This window comes from Cryptomeria japonica, chromosome 7 (assembly GCF_030272615.1).
Source record: "Cryptomeria japonica chromosome 7, Sugi_1.0, whole genome shotgun sequence".
Taxonomy (NCBI): Eukaryota; Viridiplantae; Streptophyta; class Pinopsida; order Cupressales; family Cupressaceae; genus Cryptomeria; species Cryptomeria japonica.
The window spans coordinates 180,775,252-180,800,310 of NC_081411.1; the positions used below are offsets into that span (position 1 = coordinate 180,775,252).

Here is a 25,059-nt window from a genome sequence, read left to right on the forward strand (position 1 = left end):
AAACACACATATGCAAGAGGAGAAATGCACTATTATACAAGAAAGCCATAAATTACATGTTTAAGTTGAACTTTAATTAAAAAAATTCACAAATCATCATGTTTCTAATGCCATGATAGCTAAAATTTATATCGCATTGAGCACACATTAATAATACAAAACTCATCATTTAAAAGATTATGCATACATTAACAAAAGAAGGTATATTACATATATGTATTAATAATCATAATTTGTATATATGTGTATACATTCTAAAGCTAAAGTAATAATTATTGATATCTAAATTGTAAATAAGCCAACATCATAGACATATATAAAGAATTTCACAAATAGAATAAATATAAACATGAACATACTTAGGACAATATTATCTCAATGCTCTACAATATTTCATCATTTGGAGGTCATTGATCGTTATTGATTACTAGTTAGAGTGTTATTAGCATAAGTATATTTTGTTTCCCATCTAACTTCAGATCCAAATGGCTCATTAATAAGATAAACCATGCATAAACCTTGGTTTAATACCTAACTCAAATAGTTTTCCCTAAGGTAAAACTCTTCTTAAAAAGGGAAGATCACACATCTATGTATATTAATATCTTGTAATTATCTATTATATACCCATTTATAATTGATACTAAGTCCATTAAAGAAGAAAGAACTTTTAATATAAATGATATCATTTAAATATGTGACAACGAAATGTGATAATAATATCAAACTATATTAACATAGATTGAGAATTAGTTACATTGTCTACTTAATTGATAACAACTATTGCAATTAATCCTATGAACTTAAACCCACAACCTTATAAATGAATAGTAGAAAAATATTTGGACAATACTCTACCATATACATAAGCAATATTCTATAACAACTTCTCCTAATTATGTTGATTACTATATATATATAAACTGGTGGAGACATCTATTCTTCATATAAATTAGTTTTTGATCAAAAACATAAAATGTGCAAATCACAATGGATTTTTAAACCATTTATATTGGTTCAATCCTCTTAATCTGCCAATTTAAAGCTGTTTTACAACAAAAGATCTGCTAAAAAACAAACTGTGTTATGCGGATTTATGTTTTTGATCAAGCGTTGTTTTGTATGAAAAATAACCATTGCCAAAACGAACACACTTAAATTGATAACTAATTAATATTTTAGTCGCTAATTAAACATAAACCCCAAAATAGCTATTTAATGTGTATTTTATCCCAAGTTCTACACTATCAAATGATAGAATATTCTAAACTTAGAAAGGAAAATACAAACTATAATGTCGTGTTGTTCATTGTAGAATATGCGCAAAAAGTTCCAAGCAAGAAAAATGGGAATAAGATAAGGTACTTGGTGGTGACATTGTGCCGTCAGTGATGGCCTTGGAATTGGCCTAAGAATAAGAACTGAAGGGCCACATGTGGAATAATTTCAAGCAACTGTTCAAAATGCTTTTACTTGATTGTACAGGCAACAGAAGTTATATAATATCGCTCTTCTCCACTAAATGAAATGCTAGTCTCCTCATGTTTATTCTTATATGCAGAGGATCATCTCAAGATGAGGTAATAAGGGATTAAGTTACAATAGGAAAGAAATCCATAAGGTAAAGCCTTCAGACAAGGATAAAGGCAAAAATAGATCGAATGAGAATACATTAGGAAGCCCAAAAGTGCGGTCTCATGGAATGGAAGATTGCAACAAAATATTACGGATTTGATATAAAAAGGATAGAGAAACCTACTTGCAGTTTTCAACCAAATTTATGCTTAGGGAAATGTTACCAATTTGGTCTTTAATACCTTCATATGTCGAGCTTATTTCCTTCTTTCTCTATTGGCCTTCCTTTCACCCCCTTCACGAAAAGGTATGAACGATACCTCGTGGTTTCAGACTTTCTGCATTCTTGATACTAGCTCATTGTGGACTCGATATGAGGGAAATGGTGTATTCATACCCTGCTGATGGAGGAGGCCCTCTCCTTATTATTCTTTTTTCTCTCCGGTATATGGAATCCTCTACTTGTGGATGATCCTCAGACTAGATGTTGATATAGGAATGCTTTCTTCTCCCTTGAAGGAAAACATTCATGCATGCGTGGTGAAAATGCTCTGTTCAATACGTTTTCAGTTGTGTGTTCTTTCCAATGAATCCCTCCTCTATCAACATGCTAGGATGAGTATGATAATTTACTATATTTATTCTTTAACTAGTCGCTGCTCTAAAGTAGGGTGTGTGGGGAGGAAAATGACCTGTGGCAAGCGTTAAACTACATAAAGGAGGAATAGTGCTATTTTAAACATAGTCGATACAATATGTTTTGAAATCGATTAATGAGAAATTGAAATGGAAGCATCAAACCATTAATCAAGTCCATTTTAGCATGTGAAACGATGGTAGCAATAGCTAATAAGGGCAGGAAGAATATGCTCAGCGAGTATACTATACAGGAAATCATTATGATACCCCTTATGTGGACTTAAATACATACTAAGTTGATGCCAAACTTTGGTTTTATGGGCTTTTATAAACACATAGTCAATTTTGTAAAAGGAAATGTTTGGTTTCAAAAGGGACCAGCCTTCCTGGCCAACCAAGCTGTGGAATTTTGTTCAATAAAGCATGAGCATGTCAAACAGTGATAAAGGAAATAACATTTGATTGAAGGTATATAAAGCATACGTTATAAGATAAGGTTGTTTTCTCAAACAAATCAGCTTCCATAATCATTTTGGCTTAATATTCATATAAACATTAACATTAAGCATTCATTTCTTAAGCATGTGCATATGAAATATGTAATCAAATAACAATATTCATATCAGAGAGAATTGACATATTTTCCATCACTTTAGTTGAAAAATATAAATGTGAATATATAGTTGCAAACATGGTATGCAAGTTTAATTTTATTTTCATATTAATTAAAATATTACAACTCATGTATGTAAGCATCATCAAACACTCAAAAATATACATTATATCATTCAAAAATGTAATTGCTACATGAAATTAAGTGGTGTGTGTTAGTTTTGACACTCAGTTACACATCAAAATACGGAAACAAAAATTGATTCAAGTGAAATCAATTTATTTATTTGTACAAGAATTTTATATCTTGTTATATTTGGTAAAGTTTGGCAAGAGATTTTGAGCAATCCTATAAATTTGCAAACTCTGCAAAATCTATATACATTTATTTTCAATTTACAATGCAGTCCATTGTTTCATTGATTGGGGAAATATTAACCGGAAAAGATACTTGGTTGGAATGGCATAGAAAAGTGGAAAATACATTAATTATTAATGATTTATGGTATAAAATATGTGATGGAGATACCAACCTATAGAACCAATAGATGTTAAAGAAAAAGAAATTTGGAATTATAAAAATTCAGAAGTCTTGGCTTTGATAAGAGATTCAGTTAATGGAGATGTATATCGTCATATACAAGGATGCAAATTTGCTTGGGAAGCCTTTGACAATTTAAAAAATTTATTTGATTCTCATTCAGAATTAGAATTTATTCAGTTACAATTAAAATTGTTCAATCTTGAATTAAAAAATGGTGATGTCATGAGTTTGGCTTCTGAAATTAGAGCCATAAAACAAGATGTTAATGCTACTGGTGGGAAAGTTGATATTTATCTCACTGCTTTTATTAAGGTACTCCTTCCATCACATTCTCCTTATCTAGAGTACCTTCAAGCAAGTAACCAATTGAAAACCATTACTTTTGATTTATTGGTTGAAAAGTTGGCTAAATGTGAAAAAGCTTTTGGAAGGAAAATAGATAATACTAATGAAAATGTTTGTTTTGCTCACCAAGAAAAACCTCTAAATAAGAGCTCTTCAAGAGGAGGTTATAATGATAGAGGCAAAGGTAGAAGTCAATGGAGGAAAAATGATAATCAAAATGATAGGAAACATTTATATTGTAAAAGATGTGGTAGAAAAGGAAGTCATGAAGCACATGAATGCAAGTTGTCATGGGATAAGATAGAAAGTTTTAAAGAAAATACTTTTGAGAAAAAAGATTAAAAAAAAGTTTATAATGATGATAAACATTCAGATGATAAAATTCTAGGAGCAGCCCAATTTGCTTGTGATAGTGATGGTGATCAATATGTGCTTTCTATTTTTGACTTTGCATCTAATTCCTCATGGTATGATTCTTGGATCTTAGATACTGGAGCCACACAACATATGACATTTCGACATGATTACTTTGAGGAATTTCATGAAAGTGCATATGGTCCAATTTATTTAGCTGATAAATCAAGTCTCAAACCTATTGGAAAAGGAACTATTCGATTTAAGTTGCCTAATCTTCCAGACTTTGTGCTTCGTGATGTATTGTTTATTCCTCAATTGCAACATAATTTGTTATCACTAGTATTGATTCGACAACAAGGCTACTCTATTCTATTAAAAGATGGGCAAGTTGTTGTTAGAAAACAATCAAATAATCAAATTGTATTCATTGGATGTGAGGATGGGAGATTATTAAAACTAAATGGCACTTCTTTTTCTAAAAATTTTGCATATCTTACTGAAGAAGGTAGTCTATCTCCTATTCTTTTATGGCATGCAAGACTTGGGCATATTGGTTATGATAACATTCATATCTTGCAAAAGCATGGTGTTGATGGCTTACCTGTTTTGCCTAAAACAATTGAAAAATGTGAAGCATGTATTCTTGCCAAGCAACATATAAATTCTTTTCCTCGCTCCACTTGGAGAGCACAAAGAAAATTGCAGCTTATTCATTCTGATTTATGTGGGCCTTTACCAATAAATTTAGTGGGAGGATCTAAGTATTTCATGTTGTTTATTGATGATTACAGTCGCATGACTTGGATTTATTTCTTGCAGCAAAAATCAGAAGCTTTTGAAATTTTTAAAAGGTTTCATGTTATGATTGAAAAACAAGTTCAATCTCAAATTGATACTCTTCGAATAGATAATGGTGGAGAATTTACTTCTCTAGTTTTTAAGGACTATCTACATCAAAATGGGATCCAACATCATCTTATTGTTCCAGGTACTCCTCAACAAAATGGTGTTGTTGAATGAATGAATAGAACTATCATGACTATGGTTTGTGCAATGTTATATTTTAAAGGTATCAAATTACATTTTTGGGCTGAAGCAACAAGAACTGTAGTTTATCTTCATAATAGATCTCCATCATCTACATTGCACCAATCTATTCCATATGAAGTGTGGTTTGAATATCCTCCTTCTGTTTGACATCTTTGCATTTTTGGTTCCACTTGCTATGCTTTAATTCCCAAGGACAAAAGAAGTAAGTTACAGCATCACAGTATTAAGTGTATTTTTCTTGGTTATTCAAAATCTTCCAAAGAATATCGGTTGTATGATGAAGTCAACAAAACTTTCTTTATTACATGTGATGTTGTATTTGTTGAAACCTCCAACATTGCTGAAAATGATGAATGTAAATTCCAACAGCTTGATACAATTACAAATTTGTCTCCTTTGATAGAAAACTCTTGTGAGATTCCACATATAGAATCTATATCTCCAAGTGATCTAATTCACGTTGCTCCATCAATAAATGACCAAGAAGAAGCCCATCATGATGAGCTTGAACTCTCTGAACTATTAACCACTAATACAACATCTACTAATGAAATGGTCACATCTTTTGTGCAACCAAAGTCTTCTCATAAGTGGGCAAAACAAGTCCAACAAACATTGAAAGATTTAAGACCTGATGAAATAGGTAAAATAGGTACAAGAAGCTCTTACAAAGCAAGGCTCCAAGCTCAAACCAATAGTGCAGATAACTTGGAGGCCATTGGTGAACTCAATCTCATAATTGACTCTGAACCATCATCCTATAATGAAGCCAAAAATATTACAGTATGGAGGAAAGCTATGCAAGATGAGTATGATGCTCTTTTGAAAAATGGCACATGGCAGTTGGTTGATCCTCCACTTGGTTGTAAACCTATTGGCTACAAGTGGATTTTCAGGAATAAATATAAAGCAGATGGTACACTTGACAAACACAAAGCCCGACTTGTTGCCAAAGGTTATGCTCAAAAGGAGGGGATAGATTATGATGAAACCTTTGCACCTACAACAAAATGGACCACCATTCATGCTTTGTTGGCCCTTGCAGCTCAATATGGGTGGAAAATTCACCAAACGGATGTTAAAACAACATTCTTAAATGGTGATCTCAAAGAATCAATTTATATGACTCAACCAAATGGGTATGCAGTCAATGAAAAAGAACATTAGGTATGCAAGCTTGTCAAATCATTATATGGTTTGAAACAAGCTCCTCAAGCCTGGTATGAAAAACTTACTGAGTATCTCTTAAAGTTGAATTTCCAGCATTTTGACTTTGATGATGCCACACTTTTTGTTAAAAAACTTGATAAGATTATTGTCTATCTTATTGTTTATGTGGATGATTTATTTATCACTGGTCCTGATGAGAATAATATTCAAAATGTGAAAGAACAACTAAAGCAAGGTTTTGATATGACTGATTTGGGCCATCTTCATTACTATTTGGGTATTGAGGTAACTCAAACACCTCATTTTATTTTTTTCACCCAACAAAAATATATTGGTGAACTTTTGCATAAGTTTGGCATGGCTGATTGTAAACCCCTTAGTACTCCTATGGAGAAAAATCTTAAGATCTCTTCAGATGACCCTTCAGCATTGGTTGATGCAACTATCTATAGGAAACTTGTTGGTAGTTTGATTTATGCTACAACTACCCGTCCAGATATTTCTTTTGTTGTTGGAGTTCTTTCAAGGTTTATGCAACAACCTAGAGAAACTCATTAGTTAGCTGCCAAGCGTATTCTTCTCTATTTGCAAGGTACTCAACACTATGGGCTCAAATACTCCAAGACAAACCAATTTTCTTTGGTTGGCTATTCCGATTCTGATTATGGAGGTGATTCTACAGATGGAAAATCTACATCCGGGTATTTAATGTATCTTGGATCTTCTCTCATCTCTTGGAGATCTAAAAAGCAATCTGTTCCAGCTACCTCTTCTTCTGAAGCTGAATATATGGCCGCCTTTGAAGCAACTCAGAAAATCTTATGGTTTCAAAGAATTCTTGAAGACTTGCAGACACCACAGATTCCATCAACTCCACTCTTCATTGACAATCAATCTACCATCAAAATGGCTAAAAATCCAGTATTTCATGATCGCACCAAGCACATCAATACAAAGTTTCATTTGATTCAGCATTATGTGAAAGATGGCACCATATACCTTAAATATTGCCCCACTGCAGATCAACCAGCAAATATTCTTACCAAGGCTTTGGGCAGAGAAAAGTTTGAGAAGTTCAGAGAAATGCTCGGCTTAACCCCTTCAGTTTAAGAGGGGGATGTTAATATCTCTTCACAGGTTTAGTTCTCTTCACGGGTTTAGTTTTATTTAGATTAATTTTTCATTAGTTTATTTATTAGGTTTTTTCTATTTTGGCAATTTTGTATAACAGTTTACAACTGTTTTTGCCTCCTCTTTATATCTGCTTGTTTATTTTATTTTGAATGTACAGTTTTTTTTATTAGAATACAAATTATATTTAGATTTCCATTCTTTCCATTCTTTTTTCTATTTGCTGCTAACAGAGATTCCAGATTGTTATTTTCTGTTAGGCTAACAAACTCCTCAAGCTTGGGATAGTCACATACGAATAATCTTTCTATATCAAGGTTGCTAGACACTCTCTTCAGATTTTGACATCTATTCAATAGAAAAGTCTTGAGCTTCCCAGAGCCATTGAACGTGATGCTTTGGAGAGTGTTCATGCCCTCAAGATGCAACTTAAGCTCAAGCTGCCAACGCTCAGAAATTTTCAGTTCTACAAGATTATTGAGATGAGATATTTCTGACACACTTTGTAGTTCTATACAAGCATCCAAGTGAAGAATCTTCAGAGTCGCTGGCAAAGTTAGTTTGTGCAGCTTCCTACACCTGAATATCCCAATCTTCTCTAGGCAAGTTAAACGTGCAAAACAAGTTAGCTCCTAAAGCTCCGGACAATCGGATTGAAGCGGGTAGAGGCATTAATGAGACAAATTGTTTGTTATGTAAGTGTACTACTGTACATACACCAAACACATAATTTTTATTGCTTGTAGAAATGGGTTACATCGTTTCTATTTATAGAGATTTGTAGAATGATCAAGAATTACTACCATAGGATCTTTCTAGATTTTTCATTCTTCTTTGTTGGTCATCCTTTCTGGACTCTTCTATCTTAGACTTGTCTGTTCATCATTGTTTCTAGACTAGGCATTAATTGTAGGTTGGTGGTGGTAACTGGTAGAAATTACTAGACTATTCTAACACCCCCCCCTAATTTCTACTAATTACTTTGTTATTTACAATATTCAACTTTTCTCTTAAATATTCAAATTGTTCTTGTGCTAATACCTTTGTGAATATGTCTGCCAATTGTTCTTTAGATCTACAATACTTCAAGTTGATTTCTCTTTTATTAACCAATTCTTGGATGAAGTGGTACCTCATGTCAATGTGTTTGCTTCTTTTGTGAAAGACATGATTTTTTCATAGTGTAATTGCTGACTTATTATCACAGTAGATTGTTGTTGACTCTTTTTTATCATGCTTTAAGTCCATCAAGATCCTTTGCATCCATACTACTTGACATGCTGCTAATGTTCTTGCTACATATTCTGCTTCTGCGGATGAAATAGTCACTATAGGTTGTTTCTTTGATGCCCATGCAACAACTCTTGTTCCAAGATGAAATGCATAACCTGAAGTGCTCTTTCGATCATCAATGCTCCCTGCAAAATCGCTATATGTATATCCTGTCTATTCAAAATTATTTGTTGTGGAGTACAATATCCCATAGTCTATTGTCCCTGCAATATACCTCAATATTTTCTTCCAACTTCCCAATGTGAATTCTTAGGTGTATCCATAAATCTAGATATCAAACTGACTCCATACATTATATCTGGCCTAGTTGCAGTGAGATACATCAAGCTTCCAACAAGTCTTCTAAATATGGTTGAATCAATTTTGTACTCTTTATCTTCTTTGCTAAGCTTTGTCCCTATTGCTATAGGAGTAGATGCTAGTTTGCAATTTATCATTCTAAAATTCTTCAATACATCATTTGCATATTTTGTTCGACAAATGAAAATCTCTTTATTATTTTGTATAACTTCAATTCCAAGAAAATATCTCATTAATCCCAAATTTGTCATCTAAAATTCCTTTTTCATTTATATTTTAAACTCATCAGTAAATAAACTTCTAGTAAAGATCAAATCATCAACATATAAACAAACAATTAGAATTTGACCTTGTTTGTTATCCTTTGTGTATAGTGTAGGCTCACTGCTGCTTCTATTGAATCCATTATTCATCATGTATGTATCAATCCGACTATACCATGCTCAAGGTGCTTTCTTTAGTCCATAGAGTGCCTTTTCCAACCTGTATACCTTATCTTCGTGCCCATTTTTCTCATATCCTGGTAGTTGTTGTACATAAACTTCTTCTTCTAGAAAACCATTTAAGAAAGCTGATTTGACATCCATTTGGTAAACCTTCAACTTGTTGTGAGCTGCTATAGCTAATACCATTTTAACTGTATCAAGTTTTGCAAAGGGTGCAAATGTTTCATTATAATCTACTCCATATTGTTGTGTAAATCCCTTGGCTACTAACCTTGCCTTGTGTTTTTCAATATCTCCATTTGCATTAAATTTGGTTTTGTAAACCCATTTTACTCCTATGCATTGTTTTCCCTTTGGAAAATCTACTAATTCCCATGTGTCATTCTATTCTATTGATTCTATTTCTTCATTCATTGCTTTAACCCAACATTCTTCTTTAATTGCATCTTCAAAATATGTAGGATCATGAGCAAATAAAGAAAAGTTTGATTGCAAATCTATTCCATCTCCTTGATCATAAATTTCTTGTAGAATTCTAGTTTTCTTACTTCTATTCCTTGATCTTAATGATGCAAGTGTAGGATTAGAGTCATTACTTACTTGTGAGTTAGGAGAGGAATGACTTGAAGATTCATCTTGTTCAAGATCCCTTGTTGAGTTTTCACCTTGTGGATTGCTTGATGAAGTTCCTTCTTGTTCATGCAATTGATCTTGTTCTTTTCCTTCCTCTTCATCATAAGGTATTGCTATAGTACATATGATCGCTTTGTCTATACTTCCATCCTAGACTTCTTCTTATTTAAAAACAACATCTCTACTAATTATAACCTTCCTAGTGATGGGATTAAACAACTTATATGCTTTGGATTGTTCACAATAGCTAATAAAGATGCATTTCTCACCTCTATCATCTAGCTTACTTCTTATTTCCTTAGGTACGTGTACAAATGCAACACATCCAAAAATTCTAAAATAAGATATAGAATGGGACTTACAACTCCATGCTTGTTGTGGAACCTTGTCTTTCACACTTTTTGTTGGACTTCTGTTTAAGATATATACTGCACAAGCTACTGCTTCAGCCCATTATTCATTTGGTAAGTTCTTTCCCTTCAACATACTCCTTGCCATTTCCATTATTGTTCTATTCTTTCTTTCTACAACACCATTCTATTGAGGTGTGTAACTTGTAGTGAATTGTTTCTTTATTCCATGATACTTGCAATAATCTAAGAACTCATTTGATTTGTATTATCTCCCTCTATCTGATCTCAATACCTTGATGGGTAGACCACTTTTCTTCTCAACCAATGCTCTAAACTCTTTGAATTTTCCAAATGCTTCTAATTTGTACTTAAAGAAATAAACCCATATTTTTCTACTAAATCATCAATAAAAGTTAGAAAATAAATGCTCTCCCCTAATGATGGTGTTTGCATTGAACCACATATATCTGTATGTACAATCTCTAAAGGTTTCCATGCTCTATATGACATCCCTTTTGGAAATTTATCTCTATGCTGTTTAGCCAAAATACAACTATTACATGAATTTAGTGGCTCTTTAATTAGGGGTAATCCTTTTACCATTTTCTTTTGCTGTAATAAAGATAATCCTTTGAAGTGAAGATGACCATACCTCAAGTGCCATACCCATGCTTGATCCAAACAAGTTGCATTGAAATTCACTTCGGCTTCTCCAACCTTTTCACTATTCATTCGAAGTGGGTACATCCTATTCCTTGTCATTTCAATCCTTGCAATTATCATGTTACTAGAAGATTTATCAAATATAGTGCATACATCATTCTCAAAGATAACCTTATAACCTTTTTGAACAAATTGACCAACACTCATGAGATTGTGTTTCAAACCCGGTACATAATAAACATCAGGAATAGTCCTCTTACCAAAATTTGTCATCACATTGATTGTACCTTTTCCCATTACTTCCACTGTGTCATTGTTACCTAATTTCACTTCTGATTTAATTGAGCTATCCAAGTAATCAAATAAATCTCTATTTCCTGTCATGTGATTGCTACACCCGCTATCTAAAAACCAAGAATCACTTGGACTTTCTTGTGCTCTATGACATGTAATGAACAATGTTTCTAAACTATTTTCAGAAAAAATTGCATTTTGCTTTCCTATATCAACTTGTTTCTTTCGACATTCACTAGCAAAGTGTCCATACTTTTTGCAGTAGTAACATTGAATATTGAAATTATCATACCTTTGTGATGATTGATTATTGCTACGTCCTCTTGTGTTGAAATTTTGATTTCTCCTTCCTCCTGGTTCAGGACTTCTTCTCTCCTCTCTCTGAAAATTGCCTCTTCCTCTTCCTCTACCTCTGCCAAATGTCATATGTGACTTGAAGGCATTCTCTACTGAAGAATTACTATTCCTGTTCAACCTGTATTCATGATTATATAATGATCCAAACAACTCATCTATATACAATTTTGACAAGTCTTTAGATTCTTCAATTGAAACCACAATAGTATCAAACTTGCTAGACAAACTTCTAAGAATCTTTTCTACAACTTTTTGATTTGTTAGCTCATCACCATTTAATCTAATTTGATTAACCACATTCATAACTTGAACTGAAAATTGTTCTATTGAATCAAATTATTTCATTTGAAGATTTTCAAAATCCCTTCTAAGTGCTTGCAACTTTGCTACTTTAACCTTACTTGTTCCTCGGTATGTTGTCTCTAATATTTCCCATGCTTTCTTAGCTGAAGTAACTCCACTAATTTTAGCAAGAACAATATCATCCATACCTTGTTGAATAATTTGTAAGGCCCTTATGTCCTCCTTCCTATTCTCCTCAAGCTTATTCTTTTCATTTGGGTTAATGATGCTTCATTTTGTGGTTCTACAAACCCTTTCTCTACTATCTTTTCATTTGGGTTAATGATGCTTCATTTTGTGGTTCTACAAACCCTTTCTCTACTATATCCAACAATTCTTGAAACAAAATAATGTCTTCATTCTTATTGCCCAAGTATCATAATTCTTTCCTGTAAACATTAGAATTAGAGGTTGCATATAATTCATACCTGATGCCATGATTGTATTTCGTGTTTCAACAATTCTTCTTGAGAAATACGACTAATCTCCTCCTTGTTTGACTACGGCCTCTTTCACTCTTTCGACTCCTCAGTTGGTGAGGGCAATGCTTCCTCTAAACAACACGTTCATCTTTGGAGCAGCGAACAACAACTTCCGATACCACATGAAGGTGGGGGAAACTTTCAAAAACCTCAATCTCTTGTTTCAACGAACTTCTGTTTCATACACTCAGCAGCATCAGCAGCTATCTTCTATAATCTGCAATAGCTCCTTTCTTCATCACTCAGTTGTGAACACTTCTCACGGTCTACTCCTCTCACCTAGCTCTGATACCACTATGAAGTGGGCAGAGCCATTAATGAGACAAACTGTTTGTTACGCAAGTGTACTACTGTACATACACTAAACACATAAATTTTATTGCTTGCAGAAATAGGTTACATCGCCTCTATTTATAGAGGTCTGCAAAATGATCCAGAATTACTGCCATAGGATCTTTCTAGATTTTTCATTCTTCTTCGCTGGTCATCCTTTCTGGACTCTTCTATCTTAGACTTGTCTGTTCATTGATGTTTCTAGACTGGGCATTAACTGTAGGCTGGTGGTGGTAAGCGGTAGAAATTACCAGACTATTCTAACACGGATATCCACAACTGTGCCAGATGGCATAGATCAAAGTTACCTCTAACCACTTTCAAAGCTGCACAATCAATCACGCGAAGATGATTGAACTTCCCGCATCCATCAATTGTAATCCTTTCCAGGCAACTTAGACCTTGAACAACTGGCATCTCCTCAATCACTGGACACTCAATAATATGCAGCTTTCTAAGCTTTGTCAGATGGCCTAAGCCTGATTTCAATTGCAATTCTCTGCACTGCTCCATTCTGAGCTCAATGAGTGTAGCTGGTAATCTAATGTTGTACACATTCCAATTTTCGCCAATCGCAATCCTCTTCAGGGGGTTCAAGCTAGAAAGGTTCAATAAGGAAAGTTTTTTATTTTCAACTCTGCAAGTTTTGTAAGATCAGAAATTCTTGTCACGGTTTCCAAATCTCTATAGGCTTCCAGAGTGAGTTTAGTGAGGTTCATTGGCACTATTATTCTGTGCATCTTCCCACATTCCACAATGACAATCTTCTTTAAACAGCATAAGCCTGAGAGACACAGCTCAAGCTCAAACTCCACACATTGAAAAATTTCCAATTCTACAAGCTTTGTAAGATTACATATTCCGGACAAAATTTTCAGATTTGCAACTGCTATTCTTTTCAGCTAGATAATATCTGCAACATACAACTCCGGCTCAGGGCAGTCAGTAATATTCAATTCCTCCAACTTGAAGATAATTGATGCGATGGAGATTCTTGCTTTTCCAACAAGGAAAAATCTGCTATGCATGGCAAAGATAGCTTTGACTATTCTTAGCGAGTTTTTGTTTTAATTCGTAGTTTTTTCCCTCTGCAAATAAAGCATGTGTTGCATGCTTATTATAGAAGATACGATTTAGTTTTTTTAATTGTAATTTGGGTAAAACATCTGTTTTATTGTTTTTTTCCTTTTGAGGGCAGCGTACTGTTTCTGAGGCTGCATCTTATATCTCTATATATTATCCTCTCTGTATTTTGTTTTTTTTTAGCTGCTGAAGCTGCAATAACAGTAAACTCTGTTTTGAAAACAGAGCAGTATTTTTTCTGGATCTGAATAGCATTGTATATCTTTGGATCATAATTCTTTATGAGGTTTTGAGTAGCGTAATTTATGAACTATTTTATATAACTATTTTTTTCTTCTTTCTGCTGTTCAACTCATTTGTATCAGCTGGTTTTAGAGGAGAGGCACTTTGTTTTTCAAATCTACATTTGGTATCAGAGCAGGTATTTTTGTTTTGGGTTTAAGATCTAGCTGTTTGAATTTCGCCAAAGATTATCATGTCGAATTCTAACAGCTTGCCCATTCCAGAATTTGATGGTAATGAGTATGATTATTGGTGTATAAAAATGATGACATTTTTAATAGGAAAAGACTTGTGGGAGATTGTTGAATCAGGTTACCAGGAGCCAGCTGATTGGAATGCCCTCCCAGTCAATGAAAGAACAGCAAGGAAGGAAGCTAAGAAGAAGAATTTTCAAGCATTGTTTCATATTCAAATAGCTCTAGACAAGAGTTTATTTCCAAGAATTGCAGGTGCAAAGACCGCTGAGGATGCCTGGAAGACTCTAAAAGAAGCTTACCAAGGCAGTGATCGGGTCCAAGTTGTTAAGTTACAAACATTGAAAAGAGAATTTGAGAATTTAAAAATGCAAGAAGGAGAAAGTGTGAGTGAGTATTGTGTCAGAGTAAAAGATGTGGTCAATAAGATGGCTACACTTGGAGAAACTGTGAACACAGAAGTTCTGATAAAAAAGGTGTTGAGATCTCTCACACCAAGATGGAATCACGTTGCCATAATAATGGAAGAAAGTAAGGATTTGACAACCCTTCAATTTGATCACCTTGTTGGATCGTTGATCTCACATGAAGAAAGATTAAAAGATTATTTTGGAGAAAGTGTTGAGAAAGCCTTTTCCTCCAAAGTACAAATCACAAAGAATGATGATGGCAGCAGTAGTAGCAAAAGCAATCAAAGCCAAGGTAAAAGTCAAAATCAGAATAATTCAAGAGGTAGAGGCAGAGGTTTTTCAAGAGGAAGAGGTGCTTCAAGAGGCAGAGGTAGAGGAAGATTTGATAAAAGGAATGTTCAATGTTACCATTGTAATAGGTATGGACATTTTGAAAGAGAATGTAGATTAAAAGAAGGTAAAAATGTTAATTATGCTCAAGAAAGTAATGAAAATCCTCCAGATAATTTATTCTTATCTTATTCTAAAGGTGAAAATACTAGTAAAGATGTTTGGTACCTAGATTCTGGATGCTCTAACCATATGTCAGGAAATGGGAAGTTGTTTTCAACAAAGGATGAAAGTTTCAAGTCAAAGATTCAGCTCGGTGATGATAAATCATTAGTGGTTGCTGCAAAAGGTGCTATGGAGGTCCACACAAAAGAAGGTATGAAGAGTGTTAATGATATTTATTACACTCCTGAGTTAAAACATAATTTGTTAAGTGTTGGACAATTATGTGAGAAGAACTACAGAGTTGTCTTTGAAAATAAGAAATGTACAATTTTTGATAAGAGTCAGGGAAATAGAGTAGTCACAGTTGTTCCTATGACGAAAAATAGGATGTTTCCATTGAGATTTGGTGAAAATAATAGCAGCCTTGCCAATATGGCATTTGAGGATACAAGTTGGCTATGGCATTTAAGGTATGGCCATTTAAACTTTCACAGTTTGAAGCTTCTGACCTCACAAGCATTAGTTGCTGGTCTGCCCAAGGTTGAAGAGCACAAGGAGGTTTGTGAAGGATGTGCAAAAGGAAAGCATGCAAGGGAAAGGTTTCCAAAAGGCACTGCATGGAGGGCCCATTACCCCCTTCAACTTGTTCATTCAGATATCTATGGACCAATGCAAACAAAGAGTTTGGGTAAGTCATCATATTTTATCACTTTTATTGATGATTACTCACGAAAATGTTGGGTGTATTTTTTGAAGACTAAGAATGAAGCCCTTGATACATTCAAGAGGTTTAAAGCACTTGTGGAGAATGAAAAAGGGTGCAAAATCAAATGTTTAAGGACTGATCGTGGAGGAGAATTTTGTTCAAGAGCCTTTCAAAATTATTGTGATATGAATGGCATCAAGAGGCAGCTCACCACTCCATACACACCTCAATAGAATGGGGTAGTTGAAAGGAAAAATCGCACTGTGGTAGAAATGGCAAGGAGCATGTTGCAAACCAAGGGATTGAGTAACTCTTATTGGGGAGATGCAGTTGCTACAACAGTGTATATTCTCAATCGAAGTCCCACTAGTGCACTTGAGAAGATGACTCCTTATGAAGCATGGTATGAGAAAAGGCCTAATGTTAATCATTTTAGAGTTTTTGGATGTTTAGCTTATGTTCATGTACCTGATCAGAATAGACAAAAGTTAGATGCTAAAAGTGAGTCATGTATTTTTGTTGGGTATAGTGAGGAAAGCAAAGCTTACAGGTTATATAATCCTCTCACTAATAAGCTTATTGTTTCAAGAGATGTGATTTTTGATGAAGGGGGAGTTTATGGTCATCAAAAAGGCCAAATGGAGAAGTCAAAATCTGTTATGAATGATGATATTGATCATGAGCAGCCCACTAATGTTGCTGTCCCAATTGCTATAAATCCACCAAGTAGCCCCTCATCTAATTCTTCAAGTCCATCTTCAACTCCAAGTTCTAGAAGGAAGGTAAAAAGTTTGAGTGATATTTATCAAAGGAGTGCCAATCAAGCACATGAAGAAAATCCAATAGGTGAGACAGTTAATTTTGCTTTATTTACCAAGGCTGATTTTGAACCATCATGTTTTGAAGAAGCATGTACTAATGAGGTTTGGATGCAAGCAATGCAAGAAGAGATGGATTCCATTCATAGGAATGATACTTGGGAGCTTACGGAGCTTCCACATGACAAGAAGAAGATTGGCACCAAATGGATCTACAAGACTAAGCATAACAGTGATGGAAGTGTTGAAAGGCATAAGGCAAGATTAGTTGCTAAAGGCTTCACACAGAAGTATGGGATTGACTATGAAGAGACGTTTGCACCAGTTGCAAGACAAGAGACCATTAGAATGCTGATTTCATTAGCAGCTCAAAAGAATTGGAGCATACAATATATGGATGTGAAAAGTGCCTTCTTGAATGGGTACTTAGAAGAGGAAGTATATGTGGAACAGCCACAAGGTTTTCAAGTGGAAGGAAAAGAGAATCATGTCTACAAATTGAAGAAGGCTTTGTATGGCCTCAAGCAAGCACCAAGGGCATGGTATGCAAGAATTGATGGATACTTTCAGGAGAATGGCTTCAAGAGAAGTAAGAGTGAACCTACCCTTTACTACAAACAAGAAGGTAATGATATTCTTATTATAAGTTTGTATGTTGATGATTTGTTGTATATGGGTAGCAGTTCTAAGATGAAAGATGAGTTCAAAATTGCTATGATGAAAGAATTTGAAATGAAAGATCTTGGTCTCATGAAATATTTTTTAGGAATGGAGGTTTATCAATGTAAAAATGAAATTTTCATTTGCCAAACCAAATATGCAAAAGATATGTTGAAGAAGTTTGACATGGTTGATTGTAAACCATACTCCACTCCAAGTGCTCATGGAGTTGTGTTGAGTAGGAATGATGGTGCTGAATTAGTTGATGAGACTACTTACAGAAGTATTATTGGGAGTTTGATGTTTCTAACCCACACAAGACCTGATATATCATATTCAGTTTCACTCGTTTCAAGGTATATGACAAATCCATTAGAAATACACATGAAGGTAGCTAAGAGAATTTTGAGGTATGTGAAAGGTACTCTAAATTATGGTATTCATTACTACTCTTCTAAAAGATTCAATCTTGTTGGCTTTAGTGATTCAGATTGGGGAGGTAGTATGGATGATCGTAAGTCTACATCTGGAAATTGTTTCTCCTTTGGGACTGGTTTAATTACTTGGAGTTCCAAGAAGCAAAGCATGGTTGCTCTCTCATCCACAGAAGCAGAGTATGTTGCAGTTACTTCAGTAGGTACACAAGCTCTTTGGCTTAGAAAAGTTTTAGAAGAAATTGGAGAGAAGCAGATTCAACCTACAGTGGTTTATTGTGACAATGTAAGTGCCATCAAGTTAGCAAAGAATCCAGTTCATCACAGTAGAACAAAGCATTTTGATTTGAAGTATCACTTCATCCGTGATTTAGTACAAAAGAAGGAAGTTGAATTGAAGCACATCAGCACTAAGGATCAGTTAGCAGACATCTTCACCAAAGCAGTTGCAAGAGATCAGATTGTGAGCCCTCTTAGCATCAAGGGGGAGTATGAAGATAATTGATGCGATGGAGATTCCTGCTTTTCCAACAAGGAAAAATCTGCTATGCATGGCAAAGATAGCTTTGACTATTCTTAGCGAGTTTTTGTTTTAATTCGTAGTTTTTTCCCTCTGCAAATAAAGCATGTGTTGCATGCTTATTATAGAAGATACGATTTAGTTTTTTTAATTGTAATTGGGGTAAAACATCTGTTTTATTGTTTTTTTCCTTTTGAGGGCAGCGTACTGTTTCTGAGGCTGCATCTTATATCTCTATATATTATCCTCTATGTATTTTGTTTTTTTTTAGCTGCTGAAGCTGCAATAACAGAAAACTCTGTTTTGAAAACAGAGCAGTTTTTTTTCTGGATCTGAATAGCATTGTATATCTTTGGATCATAATTCTTTATGAGGTTTTGAGTAGTGTAATTTATGAACTATTTTATATAACTGTTTTTTTCTTCTTTCTGCTGTTCAACTCATTTGTATCAGCTGGTTTTAGAGGAGAGGCACTTTGTTTTTCAAATCTACACAACTGCATAAGAGTAGATATTGCAGGTATATTTTTGAGTTCCCTGCAAGCATTTTAACTCAAGACGCTTCAGACTTCTTGGCAAAATCATGGTTTTCAGGTTCCTACACTTGAGAATGCGAATCTCTTCAAGGTAAATTACACGCCCCAGAGATGGCAGCTCTTGAAGCATTGGACAGTCCGATATGGATAATCCAACCAGATCAAAGTTACCGTATATACTCTTCAAAATTCTACAATCAGTCAAAGTGAGGTAATTGAGCTTCCGATATCCATTAAATATAATCCGCTCCATGTGATTTGGACCGCAAATAACTGGAAAATTCTTAAGCTCTGGACAACCACAAATGTTCACCCCTCGAATCATTTCGAAAGATATTCCTGATACTGTTTCCGGATCTTTACAATCGTTCAGCTCCAAACATTTCATCTTGACAGACCTATCAAGTGTTATGCTCTTGAGACGATTCAAACCCGCCAAGCACGGGTCCAGCAGTAGCATCCAACACCAAGAAACGCTAACTTCTACAAGATTTAGGAGATGAGATTGTCCTGTTACACTTTTCAAATGATCACAGTGGTGAACTATAAGTTTTTTCAGCCAACTCAGATCTGCAAGACATAACTCATGAAGGTTTGGACATCTACTAACATTCATCTCTACGAGCATCATAAAACTGGACATTACTGGTACACTATTCATATTACAATCTGCGATTCTTATCTTTTTCAGGCAGCTCAGATGGCCAACATCTGGCTCCTCGAGCATAGGGCATCCACTAATGCTCAATTCTTCAAGCTCTATAAGATCAGATGCCACTGACAAAATTTTGAGATATCCACACTTGCTAATATTAAGATAATTTAATGTTTCAACTCCTGTAAATTGCACTTGAATAAGATTTCCCACGGAATAAAGTTCCAAGGATTGAAGGTTTGGACAATAATTTCCGTTAAGTATAATTCTTTCTATGTTTTCTTGCTCGCTACTTACTAGATCTTCAAGCAAGCTCAATGGGGCCTTAACAGTAGCAGACTTTCGGCCACCATTCAATGGGGCCTTGAAAGTTGACTACTGGGAGAATTCAAAGTGAGGGAGCCTGAAAGTCTTCTATATGTCTTCACCATCAATGAATTCATTTTTGACTTGCGTTGAACCTCGTCGACTTCCTTTTCCACGTGAGTTAATATTCCTAAGAAATCTGGATACTCTTCTAAAAGAGTTCCGCAAATCTCCAGCTGTTTCATTTCGGAGAGGAGCCTGAAACCCAAACAAATTTGTTTTTTAAATTTTAAATGGCAAAAGTTTAATAAAAACATAGAAAAAGACTTTAAAAAAAATCCTAAGCAGTGTGAAAAAGATATGTGTAAGTTGTTGTTGGTATACTAATTTTAACATTTTGCATGAATAGTTGCATGAAAACAATTGTCTCTGCAGTTTCGTATAGAGATAAAAATAAGTGTTCTATATATAGCTGTTAAATTTTTCAATTGGTATCAAAGTCATGTTCGAGAAATTATTTTTATTAAATCTAAATCTATAGAGATATCAATAGAGATTTTAAGTTTAGAAGATTGAGAAGGTTGAAGAGCTATCACCATCTCTAAAGAGATCGCTACTGAGTTCAACTATAAGAAAATCCCCTAGTTTCGAGAAGGGAAGCCACCATGAGATCAGTGAAGATCACAAGCCATTTATGTGATTTTTTTTTTGATATTGCAATCTTTCCAACTTGCATGGGCAAAGTATTTTCATTCAATTAGCTCAATCTTGTCAATTCAGAAGCCACCATCCAAAGGTGAAGTTCACCCTCCATTGAGAAGACTCTAGTCAAATTGACATTTGCATGTCAACCAGAGAAGGAATAGATATTTTGAATAACCTCATGTCTGAAAAGAAGGTGAAGCCAGACAAGTTGCAACCCAAACAAACAAAGAGACTGTTAGGATAAGAGGAGATCACCAAGGTATGGAAAGATCGCATTGATGTTGAGAAGATCCAGCCAGTGCAATAAAGTTTGAAATCATCTTTGAAAAAGGTGAAGCCTTCAATTTGTGAGAAAGCCAAAAAGGTCTTAGAAATGGTCATAGTATTTTTTGTCAAAAATAGGAGAGAAGCTCTCTACAAAAGATGAGAATATCGCAATTTTTGTGAAAGCAGTATAAATTATTCTAAGCCATCAATATGCAATCGTGTGAGGAAGTCTGATCCATGTTTCGAAAATGGCTTGGACGAGTTAGAGGCCATGGGTTTCCAATTCAAAAGGAGATCACCACATGATGTAGGTAGGAGAAAATCCCATTGAAATCGGAAAAAGATTAAAAATTTGTGTTGAAGCAATCCAATAGTAATTGAAATTAAGAAGAAGATTGTTGGTATATTAATTACAACACATCGCATGAAGAGTTAAATGAGGAGAACTGCTTGTACAGTCTCGTATAGATAATAAGTGTTCTAAATGTAGAACTATTAAATTCTTCAAAGGGATGCATGGATGGAAGTTTGAAGGAGAGCTAGTGGTATGACAGTGTCATTTGAAAATAACAAGAACGAAATTGATCATTTTGATCCAAATTTGATTGGTGCCTCCAATGAACTTGATCTCCCATTTGCTTTGCTAGTAAATTATTTTGTAGCAATAGACTAGTTAGAAATTGTTTCAAGTGCATCATGTGGTGCAAATTTGATAGCAGGTAGCATTTTCCTAGAGGAACAGAGATGTTGAGGGACTCCAACTCTAACTAAGTGTAGGTTCGAACTAAGATGCATCAATGAAAGAGTTTTCTTTTCCACAATGAGCATTGTGATCAAGGTGAGAAAAACTTTCCTATTTGTGATATATATGAACCATTGGAATCTACTTTTTAACGTAATACATTGTTGGTATTAGAGCAGTATACGGCAAGGGAAATGTGAATAAACTTGGCACCTCGGAGATTATCATGCTCAGTGTGTAGATGTGATATGCTCTAGTGCGCAGCCATGTGAGAAGGTGATAGGAGGTGATCGACAGTGACTTTGCCCTCTGCCTTGATGAAAGTTCAAGGATGGAAGATCTGCATTTGGCATGTGGGATGCACTATAGAAACACACTGATCTCCATTCGATGGTATCATCAATGTGGAGTCCGACATCTGAAATAGAAAAGGCCTTCATTGAAGATGAGTATTCTTCTCTGCTGCGTTCATTTTGTCTGCAGATTGCTATTTAAAATTCCTTTATTGTGGAGAAATAGCGGTGGATGATAAGTTTTCAATGAATAAGGAGATGAAAGGAAATAAAGACAGTGTGATAGTGATAAAGCCAGGCTCCAGAATACAGTGCACTCGTGTAAATTGGAAGGAGAAGATTTGCATTGATAGCAGCAAATTTTGCATAGACAAGTGAATATCAAACTCGCCAGACGATGCTAGTAGCGTGGTGAGAAATAATGAACCATAACATGCAGTTCGTGATAGCACCGGTTTCGACTTTGGCTTATTAGATACTTTCCAGAACACCAGAAACCTGCAACTCGATGAATTGATTTGACAAGGACTCTTAGAGTTTTTCCTTTTTGACGTCCATTGCCAAACCAAAAATATATGTGCACAGCTTAAAAAAGTCTAAAGTGTTGATGATGAAGGCGAGGTAGAACACCTACATAAGTGTCCCCGTTTCATTGTACGAGCCATCGAGCTCACCTCAATGTTTTTTTTCATCCATGAAAGGATGTGTTTGTCCCACTAAAGTGTGTATATCATCATTTTCTTTTTCTTCTTTCTTCTTTCTTTTTTTTTTTGGTCCTATCATGCTTGCTCCAAAGATACTTCTGTTAGATTAATTATTTCACATGGAAGACCAAGATGCATACAATTCTTCATTTTGAAAATCTATGGGAGATTGTTACTAGTTCTATAACATGTTTCAATGATGTAGATGAATGGAAGAAGTTTAATAAGGCCAACCAGGTCAATGCCAAATCCTTTATGTTGATCACACTCAGCATCTTTAACGAGGTCCAACTACATGTTTGAGATGCAATAACATTGAAGGAGGCGTGAGATGCCCTCTCCAACATCTACAAGGTGAAGAACCAAACCAAGATTCTCCATCTTCAATCCAAGTTTCATGCACTTAATATGCAAGCTGGTGAGAAAGTTGAAGAATTCTTATGTTGTGGATCTGTCATCTGAGTAGAGCTTCTTGCACTTGGACAAAAGGTGGAGGACAAATTGCTCATATTGATTACTTTGAGAGCTCTTCCTTCTCAATTTTGGACATTTTGTCACAACATTGAATATTACCAAATAAAAAGTTTAATTTAAGAAATGGTAAATTTTCTCCAACAAGAAGAGGCCATCTAGTCCTTAAAAGATGCCTTTGAATACAAAGCACTAGTTTCTAGATGACAACATAGTTAGAAGTCTCATAAGGGATCCTCACAAAATTAGCCACAACAATAGCAAAAGCCTTCGAAGGAAAATGAATGATGTCACATTTGCCATACCAACACACATGATAAAAATTATTGTTGGTATAATGGCTCAAGGCAATTCTACTAAGAAAGGCCCATTTGGTCAAAACAATTCTCGATAGTCAAGAGGTCATCCTCATCGATGATGGAATCTAATGAGGATGGACTAAATACAAAAAATTGCAGCTTGTCAATCAAAACTTAGTTCTTGTCTCCCAAACCTCACAAGCCTTAAGAGATGTTTGGTTGATTGAGTCTACTGCCAGTAAACTTATGACTGACAATAAAGATTTGTTTGATACCCTAACTACTCAACCTATAGGTGGTCTAATCTAGATAGAAGGTGGTAAGGAGTATGTTGCAGAAGGCAATTGCACAGTCTCCAACTCTCTTGGAACAATAAGTTGTTATCTCACTATGGTTCTTTATGTTCCAGATTTAGCAACAAATCTCTTGTCTATCTGTCATCTTTTGAATCATGACCTTAAGGTTGAGTTTTAGAAGGATGGAGTCAAATCCTATCTCATCTCACAAGATGGCATGATCATTGCTATAGGTTAATTACAAGAGTGACCTATTTTCCCTTGATGTTTTCTTCTCTTCTATAGTTTCTCTTTGTGCCTCTATGGTTGAGTCCACTTCTCTATGTAAATATAGATATGGTCATTTTTTTGCCTACTCCCTTCATCAACTTCAATCCAAGGAAATGGTAAGAGGTCTTCCTCATGTCCCCCCTTCCTTTTCTATATTCTTCAAGAATTTCTTGGAAGGAAACAACATTTGGATCCATTCAAGTCTAGCTTCTACTATGCCATAGAACATCTCGTAGCTATACATAGTGATTTGTGTGAACCATTGTCTAATTCCTTTCAAGGATGCAAGTACTTCTAGTTAATCATGGATGAATTCTCTTGCAAGACATGGGTGTATTTTCTTACAAGGAAAAGTGAAGTCTTTTCATTCAAGGAAAAGTGAAGTCTTTTCATTCATTTGTGACTTCTATGATCAAGCTGTGCAAGACTCCCATAAGCCTCTTCTTCTCCTTCACTCCAATCAAGGGGAGGAATTCATTTCTAAGGATTTTATGGAGTTCTTCAACTGTCATGACATCAAACATCATCTCATTTCCCCCTATATAGATAAACAAAATGGAATTGTAGAGCAACACAATCATAGTGTCATAGATATGGTTCAGTGCATGTTTTCTACAACCAAGTTGAAGGATCGATTTTGGGAAAAAGTTGTCCAAACATTCATGTATCTAATCAATAGAGCTCACACCAAGTTTTTACAAGATAAGACACTAGAAGAGTTATGAAATGTTATAAGTCATCAATTTCTCATCTTAGAGTTTTTGCTTGTAATACATACATGCATGTCCCAACAAACAGAAGGAAGAAGTTTGATTCCAAGACACTCAAATGCATCTTTTGGGTTATAGTCTATCCTCAAAGGCTTATTGTCCCATGGATCTTGAGACACATAATATTTATGAGATATGCGATCTGATTTGTGATGAGTAATCTTTTGAATCCCATCTACATAAAGAAGATCCATTCTCTTCCCATAAACTTCTCTCATAGTTAGA

At 34.8% G+C, this 25,059-nt stretch overlaps 1 protein-coding gene across 1 annotated transcript; it reads right to left on the minus strand.

The window, feature by feature from the left end:
- Positions 1-19,009: 19,009 nt before the first annotated feature.
- Positions 19,010-20,262, minus strand: LOC131856554 (uncharacterized). The gene is made up of 2 exons (XM_059208387.1): positions 20,091-20,262; positions 19,010-19,893 (listed from the first exon to the last, which is right to left on the minus strand). The coding sequence occupies exons 1-2, from the start codon at positions 20,260-20,262 to the stop codon at positions 19,010-19,012; spliced, it is 1,056 nt and encodes a 351-aa protein (XP_059064370.1).
- Between the last annotated feature and the right edge of the window lie 4,797 nt (positions 20,263-25,059).